The sequence below is a fragment of the Bombina bombina genome, chromosome 2 (genome assembly GCF_027579735.1).
Source record: "Bombina bombina isolate aBomBom1 chromosome 2, aBomBom1.pri, whole genome shotgun sequence".
In the NCBI taxonomy this organism is placed as follows: Eukaryota; Metazoa; Chordata; class Amphibia; order Anura; family Bombinatoridae; genus Bombina; species Bombina bombina.
The window spans coordinates 112,221,099-112,241,210 of record NC_069500.1 but is presented as its reverse complement, the minus strand read 5'-3'; the positions used below and the strand labels follow the sequence as shown (position 1 = coordinate 112,241,210).

The 20,112-nt window shown below is 35.2% G+C and overlaps 1 protein-coding gene across 2 annotated transcripts in view; it reads right to left on the bottom strand.

Annotated features, from left to right (window-relative positions):
- The window catches only part of LOC128648507 (oncostatin-M-specific receptor subunit beta), a 161,267-nt gene that overhangs the window by 56,123 nt on the left and 85,032 nt on the right, over positions 1 to 20,112 (bottom strand). For both annotated transcript variants that reach the window (XM_053701219.1, XM_053701218.1), the window contains 3 exons: positions 12,972 to 13,137; positions 9,886 to 9,962; positions 8,871 to 9,093 (listed from right to left, as the gene is read on the bottom strand). In XM_053701219.1, coding sequence (XP_053557194.1) covers positions 8,871 to 9,093; positions 9,886 to 9,962; positions 12,972 to 13,137 — 466 coding nt within the window. The remainder of the gene's footprint in view (positions 1 to 8,870; positions 9,094 to 9,885; positions 9,963 to 12,971; positions 13,138 to 20,112) is intronic.

The following is a 20,112-nucleotide window of genomic DNA, read 5'->3' as shown; positions in this document are numbered from 1 at the left end:
CTGTACAAAGTTATTGATGTAAACACTTGGGGGGATATTTATCAAAGGTATGTCGGACCTCGCTGAATGCGGAGAGCACTACGCTCTCCATATTCAGCATTGCACGAGCAGCTCTTGTGAGCTGCTGGTGCAACGCCGCCTCCTGCAGACTCGCGGCCAATCCAGCAGGGGGGTGTCAATCAACCCGATAGTACTCGATCGGGTTGAATTCCGGTGATCTCTGTCCGCATGCTCAGAGCAGGGGGACAGGTTTATGGAGCAGCGGTCTTTAGACTCGCCAGAAACATGGGCCCTAAAACTCCATCCGGAGCTTAATAAATGGGCCTCTTGTACTGTATTAGTGATTTGCATTTGTATAATGTGTAACTGGTATGTTTCTGGTAACTTAACAATAGGCATCACGGTTTACTTTCAACACTGGTAAGTTGAGCTTGCACAATACACTTGATATAATTGCGGTACCAGGTTCACACTAGTGCTATCTGCTCTAGCAATCTTGTACAAAACACCGCTCCACTTGTAATCTAGGCCTTAAAGTATCAATCAACTTTTTTAGAGTTAATACAATAGGACACAGGAATTTTGTAAAATGATCTAAAGCTCTCCACTAAGATGAGACGAGCTAAAATTATCCTCCAGCACTGTGAGAATCCTTACAAGATTCTTGAAAAGCGGATTTTGCTGTACTTTTCTAATGGGTTTTCACTACATTTCTGACTATGAAGGAGACAAGCCCAGTGCAATATAGCACTGCCTCACATGAGAGTTTTGTTTCACTTATACTTTGTACTTTGTATTTTATTTTACTTTAGGCTTCAGATTCTGTCCTTTATGTTTTATGACATTTAAGCTTTGCACTTTCCAATTTGTATTTTAATGCATTTGTATTCTGGATACTGCAGTGTATTTAGGATTGTAATTTGCTTTGATAGTTTCTGTGTAACTTTTAAAAATCACATTGCACTTTGTATTTGCTCTATGTAAAACAAAACTGACAGTTTCAGAAAGGGGGGGGGCAGGGGAGTTTCTTGGGCAGAACAGAGACGTTCACAGGGTGTGTCTGGATCTCTCTCACAATTCTCATGATAAACTCTAAACATTTTACACTAAGAGGTCTCACTAACTTATCTCGCTAGCTGTATGAATGTTAACTGATAGAAAAGTAATGTATAATAAACTAGAGGCAGATGCACGTTAAACTGAAAACAATTCTGCTTCATTTTTATTTGCTGCAAACTGAGACTTTATATCAGTGTCAGGTTCTCTCCTATTAACTTTACTATCGCCTGTGAGAAATGTACCCCAAAGAGCTTCATTACATTCTATGCAAGGAATCTCTCATCTCTCTTGGTTCTGCCTTTTTCTTTCATGTAATTGGCAAGAGTCCATGAGCTAGTGACGTATGGGATATACATTCCTACCAGGAGGGGCAAAGTTTCCCAAACCTCAAAATGCCTATAAATACACCCCTCACCACACTCACAATTCAGTTTTACAAACTTTGCCTCCCATGGAGTTGGCGAGATTACCAATCAACATTTTGGAACTCCATGCGATTTTCAGAGCTCTTCAGTTCTGGCCTCTTCTGAAGAGAGAATCGTTTATTTGTTTTCAGACAGACAATGTCACAACCTTGGCGTATGTCAATCATCAAGGTGGGACTCACAGTCCTCAATTTATGAAAGAAGTATCTCGGATACTTGTATGGGTGGAATCCAGCTCCTGTCTAATCTCTGCGGGTCACATCCCAGGTATAGACAATTGGGAAGCGGATTATCTCAGTTGCCAGACGTTACATCCGGGCGAATGGTCTCTTCACCCAGAGGTATTTCTTCAGATTGTTCAAATCTGGGGACTTCCAGAAATAGATCTGATGGCTTCTCATCTAAACAAGAAACTTCCCAGGCATCTGTCCAGATCCAGGGATCCTCAGGCGGAAGCGGTGGACGCGTTGTCACTTCCTTGGAATTATCAACCTGCTTATATCTTTCCGCCTCTAGTTCTTCTTCCAAAAGTGATTTTAAAAATCCTAATGGAGCGTTTGTTTGTACTGCTGGTGGCTCCAGCATGGCCACACAGGTTTTGGTATGCGGATCTCGTTCGGATGGCCAGTTGCCAACCTTGGACACTTCTGTTAAGGCCAGACCTTCTATCTCAAGGCCCATTTTTCCATCAGGATCTCAAATCATTAAATTTGAAGGTATGGAGATTGAACGCTTAATACTTAGTCATAGAGGTTTCTCTGATTCAGTGATTAATACTATGTTACAGGCTTGTAAATCTGTGTCTAGAAAGATTTATTACCGAGTTTGGAAGTCTTACATTTCTTGGTGTTCTTCTCATAAATTCTCTTGGCATTCTTTTAGAATTCCTAGAATTTTACAGTTTCTTCAGGATGGTTTGGAAAAAGGTTTGTCTGCAAGTTCCTTGAAAGGACAAATCTTTGCTCTTTCTGTTCTTTTTCACAGAAAGATTGCTAATCATCCTGATATTCATTGTTTTGTACAGGCTTTGGTTCATATTAAGCCTGTCATTAAGTCAATCTCTCCTCCTTGGAGTCTTAATTTGGTTCTGAGGGCTTTACAGGCTCCTCCGTTTGAATCTATGCATTCTCTGGATATTAAATTACTTTCTTGGAAAGTTTTGTTCCTTTTGGCCATCTCTTCTGTTAGAAGAGTTTCTGAGTTATCTGCTCTTTCTTGTGAATCTCCTTTTCTGATTTTTCATCAGGATAAGGCGGTGTTGCGGACTTCATTTAATTTTTTACCTAAAGTTGTGAATTCTAACAACATTAGTAGAGAAATTGTTGTCCCTTCATTGTGTCCTAATCCTAAGAATTCTCTGGAGAGATCTTTACATTCTTTGGATGTAATAAGAGCTTTGAAATATTATGTTGAAGCTACTAAAGATTTCAGAAAGACTTCTAGTCTATTTGTTATCTTTTCTGGTTCTAGGAAAATCTTGCAACAATGTATCATGAACCACAGCACTCACTGCACAGCCAGGAACAGGTTTACCAAACCCAGTATTGATACATAGAAACAGAGATCGTTCCAGCTGGTGCAACAAAAGACTTTTATTATGCACACAGGGATAAAGAAGCGACGTCTCAGGCCCACACTTGGCCTTTTCTCAAGCTTAACCAAACATTAGTGAACAAACATTTAAATAGCCCTAATGGCGCCAAATATTGTGATTGAAAAGTGATAAAATGTTGCCCTCTAGTGGAGAACCATCATTTAGCATACAAATATATATCAAAGTGCACATTAATGGCCTCAATCCTGCCACCTAGTGAATCAACATCATATTATTAAACAGTTATATCTCTCATATCATATGTGAAAAAATTCTTATTCTATATTAAAAATTGATCAGCATTACAAAATTGCATATTAATAAAAAATATAATAAAATACATTGAGAATTTCATTAATGTTTTAGTAACCACAATATATTGAATTAAAAAATATATATCAAGTGTATCCTAGATGCATCAATCATATTTGATATAGTTGTTTCAATCAGTTAACTTCATCTTTATTTTGATTTTCAATTCATCACTATATGGATGCACTCATATAATTGGTCAATATTAGCTATTCAACATAGTGTATCTATTTAAATTTATAGAGACATTTAATCTCATACTAATTAATATTTACATTAGAATGCACATTCATTTATATAGTATAATATTACAAAAAAAAGTCCTATACTTATTCCATTTTATTAAATTTTATTGGATTCTATTTAAAATGAATTTTATTCAGTCACCAAAAGGCAGTCCAATTACATTCTCTATTTAAACCTCTGGGCCATAAAGTACCTAATTCATTGATCCAGAATGTTTCTCTCCTAGTTAATATATTCTCCTTATCACCCCCTCTTCTAGGTGTATTAACTCTTTCAATGATTTGGAAACGCAATTGACTTATTCTATGGCCCGCCTTTATAAAGTGTCCAGCCACTGGAGCATCCTTTTTACCACAACGAATATTTGACTTGTGTTCAGAAATTCTTTCTCGTGCTTCCCTGGTCGATTGACCAATATACATCAAGGAACACGGACATTTAATTGCATAAATAATATATTCTGACCTACAAGTCAAATATTCATTTATGGAATATTTTCTGCCTGTATATGGGTGACAAAAGGTATCACCCTTAATCATAGAGTTGCAATTAATGCAAGATAGACACGGGAAACATCCTTTTCGTTTTTGACCAGTTATTGTACCCTAAGTTTGTTTTTTCTTAGCCCCAATGTCTGCTTTCACCAATTTATCTTTAGTATTAGGGCCACGTTTATAGGCTAACATAGGTGGTATTGAAAAGGCCCCTATATCTGGGTGACACTTAGATAGAATGTACCAATATTTACGAATGATTTTATTAATTTGGTGACTTCTTGTATTATACTGAGATATAAATTTAATCCTCTCTGAATTTTTAGAACAATTCATGTTCTTTACTTTCCCTACTGTTTTGGATCTGTTACTATTTAGGCTCACATCTTGTTTTATGTCTTCAATCAATGCCTTTGGATAACCTCTTGAGATAAATTTATCTGACATTTCCTTTAGGCGAACCTCCTTAATGGTAGGATCTGACACGATCCTATCAACCCTAAGGAGTTGACTTTTCGGGACAGCCTTAAAGGTGGTGGGTGGGTGGAAACTCTCAAACCATAATGTGTTATTTTTATCAGTAGGTTTGGAATAAATATCAATTTTCAAACCATCCACACCTTTATATACTCTAGTATCCAAAAATTGGATCGAGCATTCATCGTATGTTAAAGTAAATTTTATACCATTAACTGAACAATTCAAATCGTCAACAAATGCCAATAGGGATCCAATGTCGCCATACCATATGCCAAACACATCATCTATGAAACACCACCAGGTGGCGCCATATTGTTTAAATAAATGATGTTCATAGACAAACAATTCTTCAAAATTAATCATGAATATGTTGGCATATGTAAAAAAAAAATACAGTTTAGCTCAAATACAATTTTTTGTGAATTTATTAGAAGTTATCTTGTATGCTAATTATTTTTTATTTAAGGACACTTTCTATTTCCAGAAGAAGGGGACAGCCATGGGGTCCAATGTCGCCCCTACATATGCCAACATATTTATGATTAATTTTGAAGAATTGTTTGTCTATGAACATCATTTATTTAAACAATATGGCGCCACCTGGTGGCGTTTCATAGATGATGTGTTTGGCATATGGTATGGCGACATTGGATCCCTATTGGCATTTGTTGACGATTTGAATTGTTCAGTTAATGGTATAAAATTTACTTTAACATACGATGAATGCTCGATCCAATTTTTGGATACTAGAGTATATAAAGGTGTGGATGGTTTGAAAATTGATATTTATTCCAAACCTACTGATAAAAATAACACATTATGGTTTGAGAGTTTCCACCCACCCACCACCTTTAAGGCTGTCCCGAAAAGTCAACTCCTTAGGGTTGATAGGATCGTGTCAGATCCTACCATTAAGGAGGTTCGCCTAAAGGAAATGTCAGATAAATTTATCTCAAGAGGTTATCCAAAGGCATTGATTGAAGACATAAAACAAGATGTGAGCCTAAATAGTAACAGATCCAAAACAGTAGGGAAAGTAAAGAACATGAATTGTTCTAAAAATTCAGAGAGGATTAAATTTATATCTCAGTATAATACAAGAAGTCACCAAATAATAAAATCATTCGTAAATATTGGTACATTCTATCTAAGTGTCACCCAGATATAGGGGCCTTTTCAATACCACCTATGTTAGCCTATAAATGTGGCCCTAATACTAAAGATAAATTGGTGAAAGCAGACATTGGGGCTAAGAAAAAGCAAACTCAGGGTACAATAACTGGTCAAAAACGAAAAGGATGTTTCCCGTGTCTATCTTGCATTAATTGCAACTCTATGATTAAGGGTGATACCTTTTGTCACCCATATACAGGCAGAAAATATTCCATAAATTAATATTTGACTTGTAGGTCAGAATATATTATTTATGCAATTAAATGTCCGTGTTCCTTGATGTATATTGGTCAATCGACCAGGGAAGCACGAGAAAGAATTTCTGAACACAAGTCAAATATTTGTTGTGGTAAAAAGGATGCTCCAGTGGCTGGACACTTTATAAAGGCGGGCCATAGAATAAGTCAATTGCATTTCCAAATCATTGAAAGAGTTAATACACCTAGAAGAGGGGGTGATAAGGAGAATATATTAACTAGAAGAGAAACATTCTGGATCAATGAATTAGGTACTTTATGGCCCAGAGGTTTAAATAGAGAATGTAATTGGACTGCCTTTTGGTGACTGAATAAAATTCATTTTAAATAGAATCCAATAAAATTTAATAAAATGGAATAAGTATAGGACTTTTTTTGTAATATTATACTATATAAATGAATGTGCATTCTAATGTAAATATTAATTAGTATGAGATTAAATGTCTCTATAAATTTAAATAGATACACTATGTTGAATAGCTAATATTGACCAATTATATGAGTGCATCCATATAGTGATGAATTGAAAATCAAAATAAAGATGAAGTTAACTGATTGAAACAACTATATCAAATATGATTGATGCATCTAGGATACACTTGATATATATTTTTTAATTCAATATATTGTGGTTACTAAAACATTAATGAAATTCTCAATGTATTTTATTATATTTTTTATTAATATGCAATTTTGTAATGCTGATCAATTTTTAATATAGAATAAGAATTTTTTCACATATGATATGAGAGATATAACTGTTTAATAATATGATGTTGATTCACTAGGTGGCAGGATTGAGGCCATTAATGTGCACTTTGATATATATTTGTATGCTAAATGATGGTTCTCCACTAGAGGGCAACATTTTATCACTTTTCAATCACAATATTTGGCGCCATTAGGGCTATTTAAATGTTTGTTCACTAATGTTTGGTTAAGCTTGAGAAAATGCCAGGTGTGGGCCTGAAACGTCGCTTCTTTATCCCTGTTTGCATAATAAAAGTCTTTTGTTGCACCAGCTGGAACGATCTCTGTTTCTATGGTTCTAGGAAAAGTCAGAAGGCTTCTGCCATTTCTTTGGTGTCTTGGTTAAAGTCTTTGATTCATCATGCTTATGTGGAGTCAGGTAAATCCCCGCCTCAAAGGATTACGGCTCATTCTACTAGGTCAGTTTCTATTTCCTGGGCTTTTAGGAATGAAGCTTCTGTTGATCAGATTTGCAAAGCAGCAACTTGGTCTTCTTTGCATACTTTTACTAAATTCTACCATTTTGATGTTTTTTCTTCTTCTGAAGCAGTTTTTGGTAGAAAAGTACTTCAGCTGTTTCAGTTTGATTCTTCTGCTTAAAATTTCAGTTTTTTTCATTATAAGATTAAAACTTTTTGATTTGGGTTGTGGATTATTTTTTCAGCGGAATTGGCTGTCTTTATTTTATCAATCCCTCTCTAGTGACTCTTGCGTGGAAGTTCCACATCTTGGGTATCTGCTATCCCATACGTCACTAGCTCATGGACTCTTGCCAATTACATGAAAGAAAGCATAATTTATGTAAGAACTTACCTGATAAATTAATTTCTTTCATATTGGCAAGAGTCCATGAGGCCCACCCTTTTTGTGGTGGTTATGATTTTTTTGTATAAAGCACAATTATTCCAATTCCTTGTTTGATGCTTTTGCTCCTTTCTTATCACCCCACTTCTTGGCTATTCGTTAAACTGAATTGTGGGTGTGGTGAGGGGTGCATTTATAGGCATTTTGAGGTTTGGGAAACTTTGCCCCTCCTGGTAGGAATGTATATCCCATACGTCACTAGCTCATGGACTCTTGCCAATATGAAAGAAATTAATTTATCAGATAAGTTCTTACATAAATTATGTTTTTTGTTAGAGAATTCAGTAAATTCAGCCCCTGTGAAGTCTGTGCTATAATTTCTCTCCAAGTTGTAGAATCTTTGATTATCAGGCCCTTAGTGCTATTTTGAATTTTTAGAAAATAAATGACGGTGTTTGTGACATCATATCACAATTAAGAAAAATCAGGACTGGATAGGTTTATGGCAATTTGTCTTATCTAACTGCTTGCAAGACCCATCTTATCTGCGCTATGGCTGCTTATTCATACTGTTATAGAAACTGCATGAAAAATCATCTGCACCTATAAAACTACCTGATTTTTGTGGCAACGTACAAGAACATGAAAATCACATGTTGGCTATGTCACTTGTATGCCAGCAGTTCACTGCAGGAGAAAAGCATAGGTGATGTGTACTGCTGGATATGAGCGGGCTAGGAGTGTAGGAAAGGGAGACAATATGAGGAGAAAAGGAATGTAAGAGTTATGAAGAGAAAACAGTAGAAATAGGAGCAGATTGGCAAGGGGAAGTGTGTAGAGCTGTACAAGTTTTTAGGAAAGCAGAAAGTCTTGAGGGAGTTGGAAAACTGGATTAAATAATACAAGAAGAAAGTGTCACCAGCAATAATGATATGAGAAGTGGAGCTATGTTTTAGGTAGACCGCAGGTTAAGATCTGACCTCTGGAGACTACACACACCTGGATACTTTCAAACTTCTGTAAAGTATACCGCAGTAATTCCCTAAATCTTCTGATCTCTACAGTACTCAGCCAACAACAACAGTTTCACAAATTTCCTTCAGCAGGACCTCACCCTAACACATTGTCCAAGGTATGTCCCCTATACAGCAACAAAGTAACACACACACACTTTCAAAATAGACATAGAAGAACACATGCACATTTCAATACAAACTCTTTTTTATAAATGGTAGTGGGGTATTTCATTTTTTTTTGTTTGACATAGACAGCTTACCATTTTCTGTTGCATCAGGAATTCTTAACTCTGAAGGAGGAGAAATCCCAGCTCCATTTTGTACTGTCATTCTTATTACATAAGCCCTACTGTCAATATTAATTTGTGTGCGGTTGTGTAGAGGAGAAATAGTTTTGCTTTTTGTCTCAGAGGTATCATCTAGTGGCTGCCAAAAGACATTATAACTAATAACATTTCCCCTGGCATAAGATTCAGGAAGGTGCTGAAATATAGAAATAAAAAAAAAGAGGGAAAGCATGAATGTACAATACAGATAATATATGTTTAGTCAATCTTTGCTTTTGTAAAAGGTTTCTGACTTTAAAAAATAATGTTTTGTTTTTTAATATATAGCTGTCTAGAATTTAGCATTGGAAGAAACATTATAGGGTAGATGGACTTTATTATAGCATTATTCTTAAAAAAGAGCATGTAAGTTTGTTTAACATTTTTTAAATATATGGTTAAATATAACAAAATAGCACTATGCATACAAATAAATTTAAAGGGACAATCTACTCTAGAATTGTTATTGTATAAAAAGATAGAGAATCCCTTTATTACCCATTCCCAAGTTTTGCATAACCAACACAGTTATACTAATATACTTTTTACATATGTGCATATCTTTTTTCTAAACCTCTGCAGACTTTCCCCTTATCTCAGTTCTTTTGACAGACTTGCATTTTAGCCAATCAGTGCTGACTCCATGGGAGTGAGCACAATGGTATCTATATGACACACATAAACTAGTGCTGTCTAGCTGTGAAAAACTGTCAAAATGCACTGAGATAAGAGGCGGCCTTCAAGGACTTAGAAATTAGCATATGAGTCTACCTAGGATTAGTTTTCAACAAAGAATACCAACAACAACAAAGCAAATTTAATGTTAAAAGTAAATTGGAAAGTTGTTTCAAATTGCATGCCCTATCATGAAAGTTCAATATTGTCTGACTAGACTGTTCCTTTAATGTGATTTTTTATCATTGACTTTAATATTGGATAAATTGCATACCCTCCAGTAGAGAATCACAGATCTTCCAGTACCATTCTCCTTCACATCTCTCCAAATGTCAGGTGCTGCTGCAGGAGCTGTTATCAACCATAATAAATGTTAGAATTGTTCAAGAAGCTACACTAAAACACCTATGTAAAGAATATAAAGATGTATACTTAGTATTACAGTTAAAAGACTAAAAAAAAAATATTATAATAGAAATATAGAAACAAAGATTTTGCCGGCAGATAAGAGCCATAGGCCCAGCCTGATATTTCTTAAAAGTATAAATGTATCTGGTTTGTAGGATAGCCTTATGCTTATCCCAGGCATTCTTAAAGTCCCCCGCAGTGTTTGTCTTTACCACCTCTTGTGGAAGTTTGTTCCATGCAACCTTTCTGTAAAGAAGTGCTTCCTCAAATGAATCCTGAATACACTAGCCTTCAGCTTGAGATCATGATCCCTTGTTCTTTAATTTTTCTTTTTATGTAAAAAAATCACAGTCTCAGCTTTACTAAGCCCTTTAATATACTTGAAAGTTGCTATCATATCACCTCTTTCCCTTCTCTCCTCCAATCTATACATATTTAGGTCATTGAGCCACTTTTAGACCATGTAAGATTTTAGTAGCCCTCCTTTGCACAGATTCTGGAGATATGGCCTCCAGAACTGCACACAATACTCAAGATGAGGCCTAACTAATTATCTGTAAAGGGGCATAAGAACCTTACTATTTCTGTTGCAAATACCTCTACCAATACATTCAAGATTCTACTGGCCTTACTCACTGCAATACTATATTGTTTACTAAATTGTAAATCATCTGAAATAATAGTTCCTCATTTGTAACAGTCAGTAAAGAGTCATTGGCCCCTATTTATTAAAGGTGTTGAGGACCTGATCCGACAGTGCGGATCAGGTCCGCAACACCTCGCTGAATGCGGAGAGCAATACGCTCTCTGCATTTAACATTGCACTAGCAGCTCACAAGAGCTGCTGGTGCAACGCCGCCCCCTGCTGACTCGCGGCCAATTGGCCGCCAGCAGGGGGGTTTCAATCAACCCGATCGTACTCGATCGGGTTGATTTCCGGCGATTCCTGTCCGCCTGCTCAGAGCAGGCGGACAGGGTTATGGAGCAGCGGTCTTTAGACCACTGCTTCATAACTGCTGTTTCTGGCGAGTCTGAAGACTCGCCAGAAACAGGGGCCCACAAGCTCCGTTCGGAGCTTGATAAATGGGCCCCATAGAGTCTATAATTAACATTTGGATCACATGACTATTTATTTATTTATTATCTATTGACTTGATTTTTAGCCAATTAGTGCAGTCATCCACAACCCACAGGCGTGAGCATAATGTTATCTATATGGCCCATATGAACTAGTAGTCTCCTGTTGTGAAAAGCTCATTTAAAAACATGTGATAAGAGGCTGTCTGTAGTGGATTACAAACAGGCAGAAATGTATAGGTTACAATGTTATAAAGTATACTAATACAATAATTTTGGTTGTTCAAAACTGGGGAATGGGAAGTAAAGGCATTATCTATCTTTTTAAACCATTACCAATTTTGGTATTGACTGTCCCTTTAACCAGAGGTCAGACCTCTGGTTAATTTAAAGATGTCCCCCAATTGCCCCCAAAATAAAGTGTAAGGTTCCTTTATTAAAATAAACCATTGTAGCATCTTTATTTTATTTTTTTAAATAACCGCACAAAGGATTTATAAGTGGTTATAGTAAGGGGATGTTTGGTGTTAGAGAATATATATATATATATGCTTATATACAGATACCAAAATGACAGCACTCACTGGGCTTTTAAAAATAAAAATTAACTTTTAATGGTCAAAGGCCTTTCCCCTTTTTTTTAACCCTTTGACCATTAAAAGTTAATTTTTATTTTTAAAAGCCCAGTGAGTGGTCTTTTTTGGATTTGTGGATATTTTTCTTGACATATGCACCCTGGCTGATGCAAAACAGTTAACAGGCAGTGCATTTAATAGTGGGACTTTATATGCTTATATAAATATATATTTATCTTTATATAAACACATAAATATATACAGTATATGTATTTATTCATACACATAAATATTTTATATTTGCTGCACAACACTGCTTGACTTACCCCTGTGCTTAGCTAGATTCTGTACCGTTCTATCGTCATCAATACGAGGCTCCCATTGAAGCCTCTGGATGTGCGCTCTCATGAGTGTTAAAGGGACACTGTACCCAAATGTTTTCTTTTGTAATTCAGAAAGAGCATGCAATTTTAAGCAACTTTCTAATTTACTCCTATTATCAATTTTTCTTCGTTCTCTTGCTATCATTATTTGAAAAAGAAGGCATCTAAGCTTTTTTTTGGTTTTAGTACTCTGGACAGCACTTTTTTATTGGTGGATGAATTTATCCACCAATCAGCAAGGACAACCCAGGTTGTTCACCAAAAATGGGCCGGCATCTAAACTTACATTCTTGCATTTCAAATAAAGATACCAAGAGAATGAAGAAAACTTGATAATAGGAGTAAATTAGAAAGTTGCTTAAAATTTCATGCTCAATCTGAATCAAGAAAGAAATTTTTTTTAAGCTTCCATACAATGCAAATGTGAGATTGCGCTCAACTTCAAATACCAGCGCACTTTTGCGTGCGCTGATATTACGAGTGGAGCACAAATATTGCATTTGCAAAAGCACAATTTTGTACTCCACTCGTAATCTATCTCTACATCTGATAATAAAAGTAAATTGAACTTTTATTTTGTATAATCATGAAAGAAAGTTTCCGGTTTCATATCCCTTTAACATATGACCTATTATTTTATGCTGTATTCTGCACATTTATATATTCTACACTCAGTGATGTGTCAAATATTTTTTTCTATATCTCAGCATAATTTACTTACAATAAATATTTAATTTTATGGTTTAATTCCTGCCAGTATAAAATAACATTAATGCATAGGAAATAACAGCAAATGATTTGTTGGTGCAAAGCTTTTAAAAATATATTTATTCATATCTTCAATTTTACTGGATTATTTGTACATATGTTAACATCCATTTAAAGTACAGCCCTTGTGTTTATAAAACAAAGCTTACCACATTCTTGTGTCTTGAATGTATATGTCTCAGACCAATTGCCCCATTTTGACACAGGTGTATCTGTAATGTAACGTACTCTGAATTTATAATTGGTATTTGGTTGCAGCCTTTCAAGATTGACACTGTACGGTGATTTGGCTTCTCCGTTCATAGTTATATTCCTCTATAAATAGCCAACATAAAAATGTATTAAAAAAATATTCTGCCATAAGCAACTGGTGCTACAAACGATGTAATATAATCCAAAATTGTTGTATATGCAAATAAGAGTTTTCATGTATGAAATAAATACAAATTCAGATTAAACATTACAGCATCATTTCCACAAAGGATTTCAGAATATCTTTAACTGAGCAGTGATTGCTATAATATTATAGATGAGCCACTTATGAAACAATTGTACTTGAACAGAGATACTATGGGCTAGATTACAAGTGCGGCGCAAACTGTTTTGCGCTAGCATAATCACGATATTGAAAGCCATTTTCATTCCACTGATATTACAAGTTCATCGAAATCGTGATTGCGCTAGTGCAATAGCCTCTTTCGCTTCCATCCTGTTTGCGATCTAAGAGCTGGGGTAAACTGTTTTCCAAAAATAATAAGTTGCACAAAACACAAGAAAAATACATTACCAAGTACACTGACACCCATAAATAAACTATTTACCCCTAAACCACCATCCCCCCACATTTGCAAAGTACCTAAATAAACTATTAACCCCTAAACCGCCACCCCCCACATGTCAAAGTACCTAAATAAACTATTAATCCCTAAACCGCCATCCCCCTACATTGCAAAGTACCTAAATAAATTATCAACCCCTAAACCGCCATCCCCGCACATCTCAAAGTACCAAAATAAAATATTAACCCCTAAAACGCCATCCCCCACATCGCAAAGTACCTAAATAAACTATTAACCCCTAAACTGTTATCCCTTCACAATGCAAAGTTATAAACTAACATCTAAACCCCCTAACATAACACCCCCTAAACACCCCCTTACTTAACCCAAATTAAAATACCCCTAAATTAACTAAATCCCAACTACCTTGAAAAAAAAAAAACACCTGTAAAATTAAATAAAAACCTAATCTTACCGTTTAAAATAAAACCCTAACATTACAAAAACGAAAAAATCCTAACATTATCAAAAATAAAAAACCTAACATTACAGAAAATAATAAAGTCTACATTTACAGAAAATAAAAAACTAATTATCCAAAAAAATAAAATATTTAATCCTATGCTAATACCCCTTAAAAAAAAACAACAACCCCGAAATGAAAAAAACCTCTATTCTAAAAATAAACTACCAATAGCCCTTAAAACGGCCTTTTTGTAGGGCATTGCTGGCCAAAAAAATAAAATCCCTAATCTATATAAAATATTGAAGGGCTGAAGAGGACCACTGACGTCGCCGCCGGGATGAAGATGGAGCGCCGCCCATCATCATCGGTGAGTATCAACTTTGGGGGTTATTGTTAGTTTGTTTTTTAGGGGAGTGTTTTTTTTTTTATAGATTAGGGCTTTTATTTTTTTTGTAATGTTAGGATTTTTTATTTCTTGTAATGTTAGGATTTTTTTTATTTTTTGTAATGTTAGGATTTTTTATTTCTTGTAATGTTAGGATTTTTTTATTTTTTGTAATGTTAGGATTTTTTTGTTTTGGTAATATTAGGACTTTATTTTTAAAGGTAAGATTAGGGTTTTATTTAATTTCCAGAGGGTACAGAGGAACTGTTGCTAAAGAATCTGAGATTTTAAAAACTAAATTCCAATCTAAGGGATATTCAGACAGAATAATAAAAGAAGGATATGAAAAAGCAAAAAATTTGAGTAGAACAACTTTACTAAATAATAAACGGGACACTAATAATAAGGAGATGAAAAATAATATATTCCTAGCTAAATACAATAATGAGTCGTGGAAAATAAAAAGGACAATTAATTTTATTATTCTTATTATTATTATTATCAAGTATTTGTAGAGCGCCAACAGATTCCACAGCACATTTGTCATGTCCTTCTACAGTGCTAGGTAAGACCTTGGATAGGAATCCATCTGTAGTATTTAGCAAAAACAAACATCTAAAGGATATTCTAGCACCTAGTAACCTAGGGTGCAACAGAGACACTAATTGGTTGAATAAGTCCACTTATGTTTTTTTTTAGATGCAATAGAAAGGGTTGTAATACCTGTCCTATTATTGACAAAGACAATAAACAAATTGTTTATAGAGTGAATGGTTTCAAGAAACTACTAAAATCATCTATGAATTGCCACTCCAAATATGTGGTATATGTTTTGGAATGTTCCTGCAAACATCAATAAGTAGGTAGAACAAAGTGGACTATCAAAAGAAGGATATTGGAGCACATTAAAAATTATCCCTCCCGTTTATGCTTCAAGGCAATAGAGCAGACATCTGTTATATCTGTTCGTATAGGTCATTTTTACTAATGCTTGATTATTTTTAGTGTATTTCTTATTAACTATTAATTATTAATTGTATTTTAAGAAATTGTGGAATATCAGAATTTTAGTGTTTATAAGATAGGTTTGATACTTCGTATTATGAATGTATTATTAATTCATTTGGAATATGTGTGTTTTTAAATTATTGTTATATTTGAGTTTTAGAAAAATATTAACTTTTTGTTCACTCTCAGATAGTTAAATCATTTGGAATATAAGTAAGATCTGTTTGCATTCACTAAAACATAAAAGTAACTGTTGCCATTACTTTTAACTGCTATTTCCCATTTTTGCTATGCCGTATTGAGTCAATGTATCCATTTTTAGGCAAGCAGGTGGATTTGAGTGACGTAGGGAGGCGTGACCAAACCCGTTGTCCTTAATAGACAGCTAGTAAGGTGGGTGTCTATCAAGCCTCTGACGAAGAGGACGAGTTCCATGAAATGCGTTAGGCCATGCCCACCTTACATCACATTGCAACACACGCTGGTTTGTTTTACCACGCTTGGTTGTGGATTTCCAGCGTGTTACTATTGTTGCCAATTGAGCCTTTGAATATCGGTCTTTGTGGTCCTCCCGGACCAAAGGACAGGGCCTTGGTAACACAGACGCGAGTATCCTGTATCTATCAGATTGCTGTTCTAGTTTGCACGGTCTGGACATCTTTAAACTTACTACACAGGACGCATACCTTACCTCATATGATTGAGGTCCTATCTTGTGAGTAGGCATTACTCAGGGGGATTGTGTTATCTGTTTTTTATATGTTTAATTGGATTAAAACTTTGTACACTATGTGGAGTGCTTCTGTGCGATTATCATTTGATGTATTAATACCCTCTACCAGATCCTTGAGAGTTCGTTTCAACAAGCAGTGGTTAGCCTCCCAGTGAGAAGGAATCCACAGAGAATCTTCCAAAGGATAAGACTTTTTTATTATTTTTTTTGGACTTACTCTTTGGTTTGCAGTTTTTAACCCTCATAGGGTAATTATAACAGCATATTCATTACGTCATAGCATATTTGTTGCATATTCACGATTTTTTCATAATATTTATTATTGATTCCTATACTTATTGCTTTCCCATTGAGTGCACAGCTATCAATACTAATATATTATTATTATTATAGCTTTAGATTGTTTTATTTAATTTTACTGCTAATTTTTTTAAGGATTTTTTTTTAGTAAATTTAGGGGTATCTGAATTTGTTTTAAGTTAGGGGGTGTTAGGTTAGGGGTTTTAGATGTTTGTTCATAAGTTTGCGTTGTGGGGGGATGGCGGTTTTGGGGTTAACAATTCATTTAGGTACTTTGCGATGTGGGGGGTGGCGGTTTTGGGGTTAACAATTAATTTAGGTACCTTGCGATGCGGGGGATGGCATTTTAGGGGTTAACAGTTAATGTAGGTACTTTGCGATGTGGGTGGTAGCGGATTTGGGGTTAACAATTCATTTAGGTACTTAGCGATGTGGGGATGGCATTTTCGGGATTAACAGTTAATGTAGGTACTTTGCAATGTGGGGGGATGGCGGTTTAGGGGTTATTAGGCTAGTGGCTTATGGTAGGGTGTTCTATGCGGAATGCATAAATGCAAGGTCGTTTGCACGAGTAGGGTGCTTTTTTTTCCACTTTTTTTGTTTAAATGGATTTCTATGGGAGAACACATGCACGCACACTAGAAAAGTCATTTTAGGATTTTTGCGCTTTTCGGGTTATCGCTAGCGCAAAATAATTTTTTTTCCACTTGTAATACCAGTGGAACCCGCCAAGTGAAAAAAGCCTAACGCTAGCGATGTTTTCGCTAACTAAATAAAAAATATTTACCTCTTGTAATCTAGCCCTATATCTTTAAAGTCTTATCTGCTTGAGATGTTGCCCATCAAAGCTATACCTCATCTTCTCTGCAGAACTATTAATAAACACATATATTTCTCCTTCTTGTTTGCACTGATACATAACACCTGTCTGCTGTTCACACAAAGGTTTATTCCTGAGGATGTTATATCTGTAAACTTCCCTTCTCTACAGTAGCTGATCTACTCAACAGAGGGCCCTGGTGCAAAATTGGTTTTGGGCCCCCAAAGGTAAAGTAATAGTAACAATATGCATGCTGCTCTGTATAATGATTTTGAGGGTGGATAGATAGATAGATAGATAGATAGATAGAGATAGATGATAGATAGAGATAGATGATATGTAGATAAATAGATAGATAGATAGATAGATAGATGATAGATAAACAGATAGATAGAGATAGATGATAGATAGATCAATAAATAGATGATAGATAGATAGATAGATGATAGATAAACAGATAGATAGAGATATATGATAGATAGATAGATAGATAGATAGATAGATAGAGATAGATGATTATATGCTTGAGTCCTGGTGCCACTGCAGCTGTTGCACCAATTGTAGTTCTGCCCCTGCTTCTCTACATCTCTTCGGCTAATGTTATCCCCTCTGTGGGTGTCATCTGCTTAACTTTGAGTTACATTACAACTGAGCTGGAAATACTACAGGGTGTATTGGTAATTACTAGCACCCCTGCAGATAACAGGCTCACATTTAACTAAAATATTGTTTTTGAAACAAAACAAAAAACCTACAGCCCCTTGCCAGTGCTGGACAATTAATAAGTGTTTAGAAATACTTTATTTGTTAGCCACAAAACACATTAACAAACCAATCATTATTAAAGGGACACTAAACTCATTTTTTTTCTTTCATGATTCAGAAAGAGCATGCAATTTTTTAATTTACTCCTAATATGAAATGTTCTTCGTTCTATTGCTATCTTTTTTTAAAAAAAAAACAGGAATCTATGCTAAGGAGCCAGATCATTTTTGGTGAAGCACCATGGATAATACTTGCTAATTGGTGGCTATAGTTAGCCACCAATCAGCAAGTGCTACCCAGGTGCTGAACCAAAAATGGGCCAGCTCCTTAGCTTAGATTCCTGCTTTTTCAAATAAATATAGCAAGAGAATACATATATACATACACACATATATACATTCATATACATATTTAGAAGTGTATGTACGTATATCTATGTTAAAGCCCTTTTTTATAAATAATTTTTATCAGTGTTATTATAAGTGTAAGTGTAGTTAAATATATTTTTGTTTTTGTGCACTTTTTTTTGTATCGCTCTGAAGTTTAACTAACCTGAAGTGTGTTAAATTCAATTATGCTCAAACAAAAGCGTTTACATTCAACTCGTAATAAGCTCGCTACCTCCGAAACACGGAAAGAGACATTAAATAATCTTTATCGCTTGCACTCAACAGTTAGCGCTCCACTTGTATTCTAGCCCATAATATCACCACCAGCATTCTGCATTTCATTTTAAAATACAATGGCCTTTAAGATAGCGTTTCTTAACTCCAGTCCTCAGGACCCTTACATACCCAGTGAGTAGGTCAATCACAAAGACGGAACTAAAATCATTCATATCTTTTCAGTAAATGGTACTGAAGTTAAGAAACACAAACTCAAAGGCCTTAACAAAAAAATAACATACAAGAGAACAATTTTCAAGTCATATATGAAACCCCGCACTGCTATTTCCTGATTCTATACCTATTTTTTTTAATTCAAATTGTTATATTATTTTGAAATTAATATTTTTTAATTTGGACCATATTGGTCATGATGTTGCCTATGGGTACCATTAAGCACACACTTTAATCAAAATGTAACTTTTGTGATTCAGATAGACCATTGAAAAAACAAAACAACTTCATATTTTTTGTTGAAGAGTAAATCTAGGTATCCTCAACTGCATGTGTCTTAGCTTTCTATGGCATCACTGTTTGCAGCAATGTATAACATTGCTTCAAACATTGTTGCAGACCCAGCTGCCATAGAGAGCTAAAGACATGTGTATGCTGTTGAACTCCTACGAGCCTACCCAATAATACCAAGAGAACAAAGCAATTTAATAACAGAAGTAAACAGCAAAGGTGTTTAAAATTGCATTCTCTGGAAGTTTAATTTTGGCATTAGTATCCCTTTAAGGGTAGATGATAAAATTAATTTCAGTTCACAAGTAAGTATTTTCTTTCAGAACATATAATATTTTACAATGATTTTCAACAAGACAAGGTGTTTATTGAGAACAAATAAGCATGCTAGGGAAGTAGAGGATTTGGTGATTTGATAAATGAGTGTTTCTCTGCAGGGTAAACATTTACAACATGATTATAACTCTGGGCAAGAGGCTGTGCGCCATCTCATTTTAGCAGCTTAGGCATTAGCTTCAAAGACTGCTGTAGGACAGGTATTCCTTGTTCATTTTAATTTAATTGAGAGACTACATGCTCTAATGTGTTAGATCATGTAATTTTAAAGCTAGTGACACTGTAATGTTATATAATGTACTGAATAATTCACAAGGTGAAACGTACGTCGGACTGACAACAGAAGTCATCAGAAGGGGTTCATTTCATCCAGTATTACTGCCCAAACACACACACAGGAATGAGGTGCAATACCAGCACTGCAACTGATGCCTATAGCAGTGTTTCTCAAACTTGGTCCTCAAATACCCCCAACAGGCCATGTTTTCATTATAGCTGAACCAATCCACAGGTGAAGTATTCAGCTGATCAGTAGTAACATGGCTACTAACCTGCTCTCACCCATAAG